This window comes from Helicoverpa armigera, chromosome 20 (genome assembly GCF_030705265.1).
Source record: "Helicoverpa armigera isolate CAAS_96S chromosome 20, ASM3070526v1, whole genome shotgun sequence".
In the NCBI taxonomy this organism is placed as follows: Eukaryota; Metazoa; Arthropoda; class Insecta; order Lepidoptera; family Noctuidae; genus Helicoverpa; species Helicoverpa armigera.
This window is the reverse complement of record NC_087139.1, coordinates 7,743,054-7,759,202: the sequence shown is the minus strand read 5'-3', so window position 1 is coordinate 7,759,202 and position 16,149 is coordinate 7,743,054. Positions and strand designations below refer to the sequence as shown.

At 36.7% G+C, this 16,149-nt stretch overlaps 2 protein-coding genes across 2 annotated transcripts; both read right to left on the bottom strand.

The window, feature by feature from the left end:
• Positions 1-6,097: 6,097 nt before the first annotated feature.
• LOC110376436 (lipopolysaccharide-induced tumor necrosis factor-alpha factor homolog) lies at positions 6,098-9,362 on the bottom strand. The gene is made up of 3 exons (XM_049848554.2): positions 9,205-9,362; positions 7,780-8,134; positions 6,098-7,189 (listed from the first exon to the last, which is right to left on the bottom strand). Exons 1-3 carry the CDS (start codon positions 9,239-9,241, stop codon positions 7,084-7,086), a joined length of 498 nt encoding a protein of 165 aa, XP_049704511.2. The 5' UTR covers positions 9,242-9,362; the 3' UTR covers positions 6,098-7,083.
• A 4,727-nt stretch (positions 9,363-14,089) lies between these two features.
• Positions 14,090-15,884, bottom strand: LOC110379757 (lipopolysaccharide-induced tumor necrosis factor-alpha factor homolog). Its single transcript, XM_049848552.2, has 3 exons — positions 15,698-15,884; positions 14,518-14,857; positions 14,090-14,323 (listed from the first exon to the last, which is right to left on the bottom strand). The coding sequence occupies exons 1-3, from the start codon at positions 15,735-15,737 to the stop codon at positions 14,218-14,220; spliced, it is 486 nt and encodes a 161-aa protein (XP_049704509.2). The 5' UTR covers positions 15,738-15,884; the 3' UTR covers positions 14,090-14,217.
• Between the last annotated feature and the right edge of the window lie 265 nt (positions 15,885-16,149).

Below are 16,149 nucleotides of genomic sequence, written 5' to 3'. Positions count from 1 at the left end.
CTGCTACTCACACTCGAAAGGTCATTTGGTAATTGGTTGTAAAGATACCTACGTTTCTTGAAAAGGTAAACAAATCTTTTTCTTATATAAAAGCCTTCTCTTGTAATTTTATTTAACGCTCGCGAACCCGTAGATACTTCTCAGGTTTAGTTACACTCAATAGTATTCGAACTATTCTAGTACAATAGACGAAGGCATGAAAGAAACACATTTATAGAACATACTCATTTACTTACCTATTCTCGAAAGAGTTCGTCTACGTTTTTATTCTGAGAACTACAATGCGATGTTGTAGGCGGCTTAAACAACTCAGATAAAATAAGTTTAAGAAACAAATAAAATACGGCAATAATTTCCTCATTTTCTTTATTTCCCTAACCAGAGTGAGCCAAACGCTCCGTCATCGCGTTCATAAATCAAATTACAAACAGGTAATTAAAGATAAGTGCTGTGAGGGTATTTAATTACGTTAAAGGTGACCCGAACCTTATTACATGTTCTGAGGGTCCGCTAATGGAATTCCTATTTACTCGACAACTGCTTATTGCTGGAATTGCAGGTATTCGGCTGATGGTCAGTTTATTAAGTCACGAATATCAATGACTTGCCGGTGTTGGTTTAGATACGGACGGATGAATCGAATTATGTGGAATTATGACTAGTCGAGAAGATTTTAAGGGTGACAGATTAGGGAGAATATTAAAGTATTAACATTTTTTATAGATAGATTCATTTTATTCGATATAGATTGTTAGAGAAGCGGTATGTAAGTTAGCTGTGTGTTGCCAGTTGGCAGCAAGCCAGATACACTGCCTTATATCCAGCATCCCACCAGGAACTTTAACTTCATCACTCGAGACAGTTTTCTTAGCGAGGGTTTGGAAGCAGTTTTATCTCGGTCTGCGTTCAAGCAGGAAATTGGTGGCTAAACTTATTGCGATGTTTGGTCGACTTTCAAAGCTGAATGATCAATTACGTAGGTAGTTTAATATAAAAACATAAAGGATTAAAAAATAAATATTTGCAGTACCTATAGATTTGCAATATTTGTGGTTCATTGGAATCAACGAGAATTTTTCATATTTTTTATCTGCTTCCAATTATTATGGCGTTATATTTTCTTCAGTTATTTTTGAATACCTAAGTGTTTTGAGCTTTGCAAATAGCTACTACTTTTGCTGGCTAGTGTGAGAAAAAATAAAACCCTTTAAGTACCTAGATATATTTATGAATCCTTTATAACATCAAAACATACTCAATGATGTGATGCTTATTTCAAGGTTTGCAATAAGATAGATATAAAAGTTTAAATGGGGTAACTAATCGATGTTATAAGATTTTTGGTAAAACTCTGACATCATTCTCAGTAACTTTTTTAAGTCACATAAATAACAAAAATGACAAACCAGACCCGCGAAAATGATTCTCAAATATTAATATTAAATTATGCAAGACATAAACTTGAAAGCTGACATCATTCGCAACAGAGAAATAAATGCGGAAAAAAAACGAATAAAAACATAACAGAGAAAGTAAGTCGGAGAGACGTCGAGGTGTCAACTCATAAATATCTACATTCTTCAGTTAAACGTCTCGCGACAATATTATACAGTTCATGAAATAACAGAACGAACAGGTGACTGCCTTTTGGAACACGAACCCACAAATTGTTGATTTGATTTAATTTGCAGAAATGGAAATTGTTTCGTTGTTTCTTTTATAAAATTGCTATTTTCCTCGGAAGCTGGCAGTGCGGAGTTTTCTAATAAATGACTAACATAGCTTATTCTCGTACTTTACGTTTATGAGAACAAACAATTTGAGTACCTATAGCATTTCTAAAACTCCGAGTCCTTTTAGCTAAAAGTAAGGTTACGCTCATTGACGGATTTTTAACAGAAAGATCTTATTTGTTCGGGATTGGCACAAGATAACGTTCTATCTAGGGGAGCATGTGTACATTCATTTTCGTTATGATTATGACATACATAGGTAACTGCTTCCCCATACATTTCACGTACTTCGCAAACATCTGTGCCAAAATGCGGCGTTAGTAGGTAATTTCGTGGGCGGATCGTTGCAAAACTTTTAACGTAAGGAAAATTCGGCAACATTTGCTTTCTTCTATAACGTTCGATTTATCGTATCGTATCGTATTTTACTTAAAACAAACTATTCCCAGATTTTCTTGAATCTGTCTAAAATTGGACATTCTATGCCTTCTTCAGAGTTCAATCTTTATACAAATGCCAAATTGTTTGCATTCGGTTCAGCAGAGCGTTTGCAAATTGGCCCAAACTTTGTAACTACATTTCTACTTATTTATTTCTCTGTTAAACAAATGCCACAAAATAGAAGGGTTTTTTGGGCTAATTGTTGGAACTTCATAATAAGATTTGCGATGTTGTAATTAGTGTGCAATAGAATAAGTAGCAATCTTACAATGCACGTCTGCAGTTCCACAAATAGCCTATTTTCTCGAAGAAAAAAACATTTTCTACGCTCAGTTTCTCTCATACCGATGATATCATAACTCAGCACACACCGCACGTATCGTGAACTCGTCAGTTTCGTGGAATCAACTGCCAGCGTCTGAGCTTCACGGAGACACGTGTAAGGGGGAGACAAGCTTAGAGCATTTAACGGGAAATTCGGCCAATTTATGCGCGGAGGCGAGGTAACATAATAGGTACCTACCTACCTACATAGATAGTGAGCTCAGTCATGTAGGTAAGTAATTAAGATCACATCGATACGCTCGCATTCGATACATTTGTTTAACACAATCATAAACTTGACACAAACATTTTGTACATATAAGTTTCAGCGGAACTCTCATGGCAATGGCATATCCGGTTGGTTAAATACTCTAAGATGTGAGGATATACATCATTCCACTTCAAGTGTAGGAAGTGCGGTATCCCGGAATTCATTATTATGGGTCAACGCAAACGTTGATTTATGTGGAGGCAGAAATTGACTTTGCCCAGTCATGTGTAATCAGGTGAGTATCGGTCCAATTGGTTTTTGTGGCCGCCTAATCAGTAGCTCATCATTTATAGACCTTTTCACAGGTCTGCGAATTATTCGACGTAGTCACGTAACAGTCAGTTAAATGAAAAAAATAATTAGGTACAGGCCTCCATTTTATTTAAAAGGGACAAGAATTTAAATAAAACTACTTTTACGGATTTTATCGCGATTATATTATTTAATCCCGACGTTTCGGATCCTTTACAGCTTGAAGCGAGCTTCAATCAAAACCTACTTCAAGCCGCTGAAGAAGATTAGTCAATTCTTACCACCTGTCAAGTGTCACATACCTCTACAAGATGCGGGTGTATACAAGCTCGAATGTGATTGTGGTCTCTCTTACATAGGCCAAACTAAAAGAAGCATAGGGACCCGCGTAAAAGAACACATCGCCGATGTCAAACACCGCCGTTCCAGACAGTCAGCAGTTTGTGAACACGCACTAGACAAGGCCCAGCATTACATCAGATTTGATAAACCACAAGTCCTTGCAAAAGAAAACCGATTCCTACCTAGGATGATTCGCGAGGCTATTGAAATTAAAAAAACATCCAAATTTCAATAGAGAAGATGGCTGGGTCATACCACCTGCTTAGAATCCCATCATAGAAACTATTAAATCAAAATCCAAGCCTACAACTGCTCGACCTAAGGATACGGTGAGCTCGTTTTGCGTGAATCGGATTGTCAATAATAATTAACAAAATGTAGGGTAGCTGTTTGTAACTAATAGGTATATCAAGACGACCAACACCTTAGTCTGCCCGTGACCATGGATGCTGTAAAGGATCCGAAACGTCGGGATTAAATAATATAATATAACCGCGATAAAATCCGTAAAAGTAGTTTTATTTAAATGTCTAATATTCGCGTAAGTGTCAGAAATCAATAGGGACAAGAATAGTTATTTTTTGCACTTAAAGAAGAATTTGGTAGACTACATTTACTTACTCCAATTCTAAGTAAATGTATGCAGTGAAGATGCCAGGTGCCAATACTAAAGGTAAATCTGTCAATTTTGTACTCTATTCCAAGCCACTAAAGATATTTATCCAATGCGTGTAAAGTTTGTTGATGTAACTGGTCAACAGATGGCTCTGATTACCTCTATTGAAACCACGCTTTTCCTATATTTACTGAAACATTGTTGATGAATGTTAATACAAATTAATAATAGTGTACTTACGTTTTGATCAAAATTAAGTATATTGATTCAATTTTATTTGACGAGTTAGTATTTTGAACTACATGAATATCTGCGTTTGAATTTTCCAATGGGTATAGGTAATAGCACCGTTTATTTTTCTGGAAAAGTGTAGGTAGAAATCGTTGATAAGGGTTTAAATAACTTTATTGCCAAATCGACGAGGTAAACGGAGTTTGAACGAACGAAGCTATCAATTTACCCCAAGCAATTGAATCAGTTTGATCCAAATGAAGGACTTTCCGGTAAATTATATTTCCAATTTAGATCATTCCAGTTCCACATGGCATATAGGTATTGCTGAAAATGTACAGCCCACTGAAAATCTATCCTCGATTTGAAAATCTAATAACTATCCGATAGAAAAAAATATAGGTACCTACTAACCGCAAATATCTGTATTGAAAATTCATAGTGGTTGTTTATTTGAAATTGTGTTCTATTTCATCCATTCTGCGTGTTTGCAAACTGGCTGTACATTAATTTTACGCGCGGCGGGATTTATTTCGTTCGCTATTTAAATCTATGAACGTTTTGTGTTGGCATTTGAAATTCGAACCTCAGCTGCCAGATGTATTTTACTTAGAACCTTTTTTATCTATTTTTATTTTGGATAAAATCCTTTTCTATTTTTCAGTGACGATATTTCGGGATAGTTTAAGGTACTTGCCTATAAAAACCTATAAAAGGCTTTTGAATGAAATTGATAATTTTTGTGTTACAAGATATGAAAACCATACGAGAATGGCGTGAAATAAGCATGTTAAAAAGTTCAGTGGTTGCCTTTGAAAGTTCAGGAAATATTCTACTGTGGGATAACGCATAATATGAAATATAATATCTCGTTGTCTCGCACTGGAGGGAAAATAGGTACCTACATAAATATATAAATTTAAATAGCTGAAATTTTTGTGAAAACTTTTTTATTTTGATGACCACTTTCACGAGAACTTTTATTGAGGATACCGATTCAAAGGAGACGGGGCACAAATCTTCCAACATGTGCCCCGGAACACAAGTTCACTTAGCTATGGAGCGGCTGACCGCTTTGACTCGATAAATTGCTTTCAAAGTTAACTTGCTCTCTTCGTTGCAGAACTGCATTGATAGCGTAATGGATGTCGCCACTAATCGGCCGTTACTGATAGAATATCGAAAACGTTCATGGTATCTATCTTAGTTTTGAAATGGTTTAAATATAAGTCAAATAATTAGTAATTTCGTTCGTATGTAACGTCTAATCATGGGTTATGTTGTAGATAAGGAAAAAGCAACATCATATATATTTTTTTTGTAATTATCATAATTTTGTACCTTCTTAAAACATAAGGCACATTTGTCGAATGTGATCTAAAAAGCAGGGCCGCGCCGCCCCTGTGTGCGAAGTGTGCGGCGCACACAGGCGCCAAGACAATAGGGGCGCCGCGCCGCCACTGCCACCAAATTATTTTTGTTACCTATATGATTGTTTTTTGTAGTGGAGTATCGACAAGTAGGTACAATAGGCGCAACATAGGCCTTGTAAACTACAAAACATCTATAACGCTTATTGAACAAGTCTCTCAATATTTAATGTTTATTATTATTCCCGTTTATGGTTTCATTTTACGTTTAGGGTTTTAGTTTACATTCCTTACGAGCTCAACGTTAAAACGGCGGCAGTTCTTTGAACCAGAATAATACTACGAACCAGAATAATTCTATATAAATAATACTACGATCCGTTGCGTGCGATACGTCCGTTGCGTACGATACCGACAAGTGGACGCTTAGCTTTAACAAACAATTTAAAAAAATTCGCGCTCGCTACGCTCGCGGCTGTTCACTTGTCAGTGCCTACCGTTCATTCTAAAACCCAAAGTCCCAAAACTCAAAAATTTTCGCGCTCGCTACGCTCGCGGCTGTTCGCTTGTCAGTATAGTTCTTTCTAACATGATTAGAGTACTTTTATGTCCCAAAACTCAACAATTTTCGCGCTCGCTACGCTCGCGGCTGTTCGCTTGTCGGTACCGTTCCTTCTAACGTGATTAGAGTACTTTTATGTCCTAAAACTTAAAAATTTTCGCGCTCGCTGCGCTCGCGACTGCACCTTGCATCGTTCTTTAATAAACAAGTTTAGGTGTTTCAGTGACCCAAAGCTCAAAAATTTTTGTGCTCGCTACGCTCTGCTTTATTTTCCACTTCTTTTATTTTTTCAATCCTTTTTTAGCCGAACCTAGAAGGTAGCGCCGCTTGTAAGTCCTTTTATTAACAAGAAAATAACTCCTAGCTCACAACAGACTTTTCACGTAGAACAAAGGGCCTCGCATAGACCTGCCGCTCGTAGCCTCGCAATGGCTAGGGCCGCCGCTGACTGGAGAACATTTATTTCAGTCAACATTAACAATTAAAAATATTCATTCAAAAATTAAATTCGTTTTATGATGATTCGTTAAAAAAGAGGCGCTTCATAGGTTTCGCACACAGGCGCTGCCGGGGGTCGGCGCGGCCCTGCTAAAAAGTACAAAAATCTATACAGATTTACACAAAATCATATCGATTTCAACTTTTACAGATGTTCATCTAAACTCTCCATCAATTATATTATTATTTATGAGGAGTGGATAATAAATAATTGAAAATTGCCACACGCTTCGAGAACCTACGTATCAGGCTATATCGCTTCTAAAAGGCTTCTTTTTGAGTCTTGTACAAATATTTCGAAAATCGTATCCTTCCGTATTAAGTCACGATTGTGTATAGATACATATATACACCATTTCTAAGTGCATAATCCAGTTAAGTTGACTATCCTTGCATCATAGAACTGTGACAGAGAAAATCCATATTTATCACAGTCATGATCATCAGGCTCTGATGTAGGTGCCGAGGAAAGCGTTACACTCGGGACAGTAGTGGTCAGCGTTCCGGCAACTCTTCACGCAGTATGGGATGATCATGCACGGTATAAACCTGCAAATATACAAATATAGATAGGGTTTAATATCAAAACACTAGCTATACAATATTGATTAAGGGTTGACACATAAACGGGCCGGCATTATTCGGCACATCTGGCAAATCGAATACCTATATGAAAACGAATAAGGCCTGTCGGCTTTGCCGCACTATGCGGACGGGACGGGACGGCAGTATTCGGCAAACTGGGTGGTGAAACCGAATATGTGAAGATGAATGTTCGGGAATCACTACGCGCTCGTCTGCCGAACCTCAAGAACCGCAAAAGTCTATTCTTGCCGTTCGGCTTTTAACGATGAAGTGAAACAAGCCGAATGAAGCCGAACGTCATGTAGATACGGTACGGGTCGGCTTCGTCGTTATACGAATGTTGCCGAATCGGCAATGCCGGCCCGTTTATGTGTATAGCAACCCTTAGAGGTATTGTTCCTTCTTTGTTGGGCCTAAATGTACGTACCTACGTAAGGTTTTTCTTTTGTTATTAATTCGTATATTGTTGTTGTAGGTATCTACGTTTTAAATTGCAGAGTTTAAAAGTCCTTAAATAAATAAAAGAGGCATGGAATCAAAATTAAAATACTGACCCAACCATACAAAACATGAGAGCACAAATATGTGTACCCATCGTGGATTTGTATTCAACTTTTGTGGTAATACTCTGCTGACAGGAGGGGCAGGTCATTGGCGACTCCTTGGGGCCTATGAAGGGTCCCTGTCCCACGTTGACGCCGGCTGGTACATAGTTCATGTTCCCCTGGTACACGACCGCTGTGGGGTACGCAGGGTAGGTCGGTTGGGCAGTCACGACGGTCACCGCTGCGCCGACGCCGATGGCGGTTGTCGTGGAAGAGTGCATGGTGGTGGTGGTAGCAGCTCTCTCAGTGGGGGGCACGTCTGTTGCACTCTCGGAGTATGGTGGTGGCTGTCCCTGACCTTTGGCTGGAAATAGATTGTATGTTACGAAATATGAAAAGCAGTATGGAAGAAGCCAGAAAGAATGCCAAACCCAAAATAAAATTAGGATAAGTAAAGGAGGATTACGACATTTAATTTTAAATATTATTCTTACATCCTCGAATCAATAGATTCCATGAATATTCTTTGCAAGTAAAATGCTACTTAATCTTCACATAGGCAATTGTTGAATATTATTGTCGCGATAAGATTGTGCTCATTTAATATTCATTTACAACTTTTTAAACCAAAATTTATTGCAAAACCGGATATACGTTAATAGGTTCAGTAGTTACAATGCAAAATAACAGATTAGATAAAACATAATCTAACATTACAAAGGTAATACCTACACTGCTTTTAAGGATGTAGATAGATAAGGGCGTGATGAATAAAATTATATCTATGATCAAGAATGTAGTACCTTATCTGATAATTGAGATATATGAGTAACGCTTACACTACGTAAATAATGACGACTCATATGGTGAGTCATAGCAAGCGGCGGCAACACATTGTCATTATTTTGTTTTATAAAGGGCGACTTGCCGACGCACAGTGTTCAATAAATTAGAGTGAGCATTTGTTGTCGTTAACAAGAGGTCTTAAGGGGTCTGGATCTCTCAAGGAAAATTAACTCTTGGATGATCAGCATGTCATCTATCAAAAAAATTTCCCCAGAACGCGTACAGATATCATATATTGAAATTAATACTAGTAAGTAAACACTTAGTCAGAGTTAATATGTCGGGATACCTTTTCACACGCGGTCGGTTAACCCCATGCTAAGTTATTAATTAACTTGTGTTATGGGTGCTAACACAACTGATAAAGTAGGTACATACAGCTACATATATACATATTTATAAATACATAGGTATTATAACACCCAGACAACGGCCAACAAGCACGCTCCTCAAAAATGTCGACCGAACCGGGAATCGAACCCGGGACCTCAGGTTCGGCAGTCCGGGAATATGGTGACCTAATGGTCGCCATCGAGGTCTTCAAAATTATCACTATAACCACTAATTTAGGAACTTTTTAATACTTACGATCATCGTGATCCTCATAATCTGAGCTGTCAGACATATCACTTTATATTATTACTTATTTACACTTAATTCACTGAACACAATAACTATTCAAACACTCAAGCAGGTACTAAGGACCAGTCAACAAACACTGCAAATTTATATATAAATATCGATAGTTTTTAGATAGATAAGCACTATCTGAGTTTACGTGATTTCTGTACAAAGCTGTCATGACAATGTCCGGATAATATACATAATCGTTTACTATCAGGCACGCATATGCCATTTTACCAGTCATATTTTTTTTTTAATACCTAATTGACTTGAGGCAGGAACTCTCACTGGAATTGACCTTTTATGTCAGAATGCGATTTTTTTTATTGACAAACTCCAAAATCACTCCAAACCACAAACATGGCGGACCGGCGATACCTTAGATTTTGAAGTCCAAGTGTTCTCAAGACCTTTTCCTTCATCTTTTGCTAAATGATAGATAATCAAAATATAGGTACCTACTCAGAAATTACATACCTATTAGTTAGAAATGTTATATCGTTAGGTAGGCCTTACCTGCAATCGAATATCTAGTAGGTACTTTTACCCCTACCAGATGAACACGACTATCGATAACAAATTTCTTCATTAATCTTCAATAAGTTTACTTAGCTGTTTACATCCCTCATTCATACCAGACTGACTGTTTCTATTGAATTGGCTTTTCCACAATAAAAACCAGGCTCCAACGTGAAAGGTTTTTCCAATAGTAGTTCGTCGTCTAAATTGTCATATGCTGACTGTTGCATTGTTCAGACTGTCAATATTTCACTCAGCTCGGGGACTGTCGATCGCACGCGAATGACAAAGCTCGAGCGTCAAACGTTTCTACTGCTTTGACTGAAATATTTGAAGCTCTCTATTCTATGTGTAGATACTAGCAATCAACGACATGTCTTATTTTATTACCATCCATAAGAGCTTAGTTTTCGTTGTTATGATAACTTTAAACGGTTAAAGTACCTATTTTAGGATCACCAACTCAGTAGAAGAAAGATAGGAAGAATTGTATACCTAGGTTAGGGTGTCCCAAAAAAATCAAAGTCATTTTTTTTTAACGCATACCCTCCTATTTTTTTCCTTTTGGTCCAAAACTATTATAAATAAAATTTTATGGTGGTAGGACCACGGTAACCCGTGCCGACTTACATTTGAATGTATGTCATACTTGCTCTCTAAGACTAACGCGATCTAACTCGTCGATGTGCTTGTGATTTCTTGTTATTTAGTGATCGAATCATTGTTTTCAAACAGCCAACATGTCACTAGACTTAAGCAGTTATAAAAAGAGTATATTTTTAATTAGGGGACCTAAAGCATCAAATGACGGGCTCAAAACTTCCGTCTAATGGACAAGTTCTGGCAGTTTCATAGTACAACTAGCGACCCGCTCCGGCTTCGCACGGAATAACAGTATTTCTGCATTATTTAATGTGTGTTATTATACATGTAAACCTTCCTCTTTAATCACTCTATCTATTAGAGAAAACCGCATGAAAATCGGTTGCGTAGTTTTGAAGAATTAGGCAAGCTTACAACGGGACACGGGGACAGAAAAAGCGACTTTGTTGTATACTATGTTGTGATATTCGGGAAATTAATTTAATTGTGAATGAAAACGTAAATCTTACTAGTCGCGAATGCATTATATTATCTACTGGGAAAAGGCGCGTATTCCAACTAAACCTTTGCCTAATTGTGTGACGAAACTCGTCACCTTGTATCAAGTTTGGAGGGACAAAAGACACAAGACGTTTTTAAACAACGCTATCACGACTTTTTCAGCAACTTAGATATGTAATTTATTTGATTTTGATTAATAAGAATAAATCATCATGTCCCGAGCCTTATCCCAACTATGTTGGGGTCGGCTTTCAGTCTTGCCGGATTCAGCTGAGTACTAGAGATGTACAAGGAGCGACTGCCTATCTGACTTCTCAACCCAGTTACCCAGCAACCCAATATCCCTTTGATAAGACTAGTGTCAGACTTATTGGCTTCTGACTACCCGAAACGACTGTCCAAGATGTCAAATGACAGCCAGGAGAGCAGCCGGCCTACAGTTAGTTACAGAAAGCGCCTGCCTCAGAGGAGCAAAGGAAAATAACTCTTGAAAAACGATTGGATGTATCGTTTTTCAGGGGTTATTTGTCTTTGGTTAATTTTTTTTTTCAAAAGAAGATCTTTACGGTACGTTGTATGACAAAATCACCTCTAACTTCATTTCAGCAAAAAGCGAGTTCTTTGATCGATCGCCTTAAAATATAATGACAGTTTTCTACATGAATGTGTCCTACCTTCTAGTCAAATAATGCTTCGTATCAAAAAGCCAAAGTTACAGCACTGAGAGTTAGTGAACGATGTGGCCGAAAGATCGGTGAAGTTCATGCAAGACTTTTATTGATTAATCACAGTAGATGAGGAACAAAAACAATTATTGTTAGGAACAGTCCTAGAACATCGGAAAATTTATCCTGACTGTAAAAAAAAAACTACTTTAAAATGAAAATTTTAACAATGATATTATTTTTCAATGTATATGAGAAGATAAAACATTATTTGGATGTATTCAAGGTTTATTTTTAGTAATAATAATTAAGATCTAAATTTCTCCATAGTAAGTCAGTACAAATTTTCATGTGAAACTTTGGCATTAAGTCGGCACGGGTTACCACTGTCTGATCGAGATAATATTTATTATAGGAGATAATGAGGTCAAACCGAAAAAAATTAGAGGGTATGCGTATTTGAATTCGAGAAAAAAAAATTCCCCCTTATGTCTTGGGACACCCTAACCTAGGTATCTATGTATACATAGAGCATGTTTAAAATAACCGTTACAGATTTAAATTAATTAAAAAATAGTGCATTATTCTAACACTTTTTATTACATAGTTTATTTTCCCTTCCTTCCTTGTTTTAATATAAAGCATAAGTTTAATTGAATTACAACGCTTATACTCATTTCGCAGCAGATTAGCGCGGAGTATAAATGAATACTTAGCTTGAAGCCGACTGAGCGGAGAGCTCGGCCATGCGTTACACACAGATAATCATTGAAATTAATGGCCCATATGGAGTGGTTTATCCCGAGATCCTTTATTTGACACATGGTGGATATTGCGCTGAACTTACTCAACTTAAAAATCTCAGAGAACGTTTTATTTAAACAATTGTTTTTGATATTCTTTGTTTGCATGTCGAATCTTAGCTTCCGTGAAGATGAACCGATTTTGAATTTGTTTTAGTCGGGAGGACTTATTCGTTAAATATGTCCAAGATAGCAATCACTACAAAATCGCCGAATCATCTATTATTTCGCATTTGTCTAAATATTTTGATGATGTAAATCTTCCCTCTCTCAGCCGGCATTACAAACTATCCGAAGACAACGTGTGAATGTTGTTATATAATGTACGTATGTGTAATATATAATGTACGTTGAGAAAGGTATTACAGAGCTTCTGTCTTAGGAATGTCGAAGGCATCTGCTACTGGTGCACCGAAGATATTTACACCAAAGTTACAAAAGTCGGATAAGCCATTTTAAGACACGAATAAATAGAGAACTTCTGTTATCAAAATAATTTGTATAAAAAATGTAATAGTAGAACTCTCCTCGTTTAAAGTTATAAATGAAATAAAAACACTATAAACATAAATTCAGTTTAAATTATTTACTTACAAAATCATTACCTAAGTAAAAAAATAACGTACATTATTGTTTCGTTTCCAACTATTTGAGGTAGGTTATCTTATGATATTATTTATTCTCAATAATATATAGAACTGTGTAGAAACCAGTTGGTCAAAACGAAACTTTAGATACAAATGGGTTAGGATAATGATAAAGCAACATTACCTAAGTAGGTTTTTGTAATTATCATAATTTTAACTTAATATCAACTTAAATTATAAGGCACATTTGTCAAATGTGGTTACACAGAATGTATACAATAGTTATTTGTTATACAAGAGTGCAAAGTTGCTTTTTAACCGCGGGCTCAATTTTGATGACCGAGCAAGCGAAGGATTATAAAATTGAAACACGAGCGTAGCGAGTGTTTCAATAATTAGAATCCTGAGCGATAGCGAGGGAATCAAAAGAGCACAAGGTGAAAAATCTTTGCACTCGAGTGCAACATGTAACTTTTCATTCCACCTCATCGAGGAAATTTAAAAACAAAATGGCGCGCACATATGAGTATCAAATTAAAAAGAAGTACCTATTAAAGTTCATTTATTTGAAAAGTCAGTTTAAAAATTAAACGAGGTCAAAAATCTATGTAAAAACAATAATAAAAATTACTTAATTAATTGAATAATTATTTTAAGCAGTATTTTATTTGTTGAATATGTATTTGTTTGAAAAGTCTTATCAAGATTGTCACAAATGGAGTATTGCACACGATGTTCTAAATTCAAATCACTTTGTCGCTCTAGACTCTAGAGGATAAAAACGGCTTTTGCGCTCTGATATCAAAGGGTAAAAATACTCTTTCCGAGATGGTGGGATGAAAAAATAATTATCTGTAGTGACTTATACAAAATCATAATATCAATTTCTGATCTAGACATTCATCCGCACTCTCGATTCCTCTATCTATCTGTCGATGGACACTCGATCTTGCTAGACATTTATTAGAATTAAATGAGAAACATCTTTTGAGAACATTCATATCGTTTACTTAAAAAGTATAGGTTACCTATATCGTATCTTAAGATGTTTAAGCTTTCGCGACTGTACACTTAAGTACTATGTACTTAATTATATTATCCGCGATATACTTATATAAACGAAACCTTTTCTGTCCCATGTCGGGGTCACTTCCTGTCCCTGTGGTAACGGGTAGAATAGAAAGTGGTTCTAAGTTCTATATACATAGTGTAGTCATGTTGACTAGCTAATATCCTCACATTTGTGCTAGAGAACATTCTTTTGTTTTATTTATGATTACATTTATCACAGTAATATTATCAGACTCGTATGTAGGTGCCGAGGAACGCGTTGCACTCGGGACAGTAGTGGTCGGCGTTTTTGCAGCTGTCCATGACGTACGGGATGATCATGCACGGTATACACCTGTAAATAAACAAATAAAGGTAAATAGCTTCAAATGACTACCTACAAAATTATGTTGTTGCTGTACGTTTTACGTTGTAGAGCTTGAGAGGGTTTATTTGACCCGCGCGCCATTTGGCCTAAAATTTTAATTTTCCAACCACTATTTACACCTTATGTAAATAAATCAGACGTAGAATAATTAAAATACTGACCCAACCATGCAGAACATGAGAGCACAAACATGTGTTCTCATCGTAGCCTGGTATTCAACTTTAGTGGTAATCCTCTGCTGACAGGAGGGGCAGGTCATTGGCGACTCCTTGGGGCCTATGAAAGGTCCCTGTCCCGCGTTGACGCCGACCGGTACAAAGTTCATGTTCCCCTGGTACATGACTGCTGTGGGGTAGGTCGGTTGGGCAGTCACGACGGTCACCGGTCCACCGGCGGCCGTTGTCGAAGATGTGTTGTGCATGGTGGTGGTTGGGGCACTCGCAGCGGGAGGCAAGCGAGTTGCGCTCCCCTGGTATGGTGGCGGCTGGCCCCGACCCAAGACTGAAAAAAGAGAGACTTTGTGTTAAATTCTTAATCATTTAGAGTATTTTAGAGTATGAAAGAAGAGGAAGTGCTGTGTCAACTAGAGAGGAAGTGGATGATCAACTCATCTCACGAGCCTTTTCCCGACAAGTTGGGGTCGGCTTCCAGTCTGACCGGATGCATAACTGCTATATATAATGTCAAAAAACTTATCCTGATGCCAATCGCAAAAAAATTATGTTAAAAACTAAATAAGTTTAGGTATATTGTTTGCTATGAATAATAAACATGAATTAATTACATAAATATTCTACATGTAACCATATTTTGTTAATTTATGGTACTTACATGTTTATAAGTTTAACAAATTAAAAAAGTTTGTATTTAATTTTATAAAGGTTTATTTTGTTTTCAATAAGGTAGGTTAGGGTTTGATAAATAACCTGATCGATGATCACAAACCAGTACCTTATCTAATAATTTAAATAAAGCTAGGATCAATATGTAAGTATGATGCTCAGACGACGTAAATAATGATGACTCATAATACGGTGAGTCATAGCGTGTGGCTGCAACGTTTTGGAAAATACACAAAAACTGTTCTTAAGTATCTTCTTAAAATAAAGATTAGCGCATTGTATGCTAGCCTTAGGTAATTGTTTTAATTTTAAGGTGTCCAGACCTCTCAAGAAAAAAAGAAGTTTTAGATGATCACCATATGAACATGTTTATTTTTTTCAAGAAAGTGTAGGTACATATACAATACAATTGAAATGACTAAACACTTATTTACTCAGTTGGTCAGTATTATTAACTACTACTTATAGCGATTAATTTAGGAACTCCTAAATTACTTACGATCGTCATCATCCTCATAATCCGATCCTTTGTAAGACATTCCACTTGTTTTCTTATTTATTACACTTAATTCACTGACCACAAAAACTATTCAAACACTGAAACCGGTTGCCCTAAAGACTAGTCAACAAACACTGTGAATTTATAAATAGAAATCGATATATTCATAGATCGATAACAGCACTATCCGAATTTACGTCAGTTCTGTACAAAAGCCGGGATATATATAGACATTGTTATTCATGGCACGCTATGGTGTGTGTCGAACGAAGGCTAGTGATGTGCGAGCCACGGGATTATTCGCGTAAGATGGGAATTTTAGTAAAAGCTGGGAATTTGCTCGACACTTTTGGCGAAGTTTTTATATTGGTTATTCAATCTTCGTTTGCTGTTGCACGTGAGACAACAGATAATCAACTGACTGAAGCATCTGTGTTTTGCGTAGATCCGGT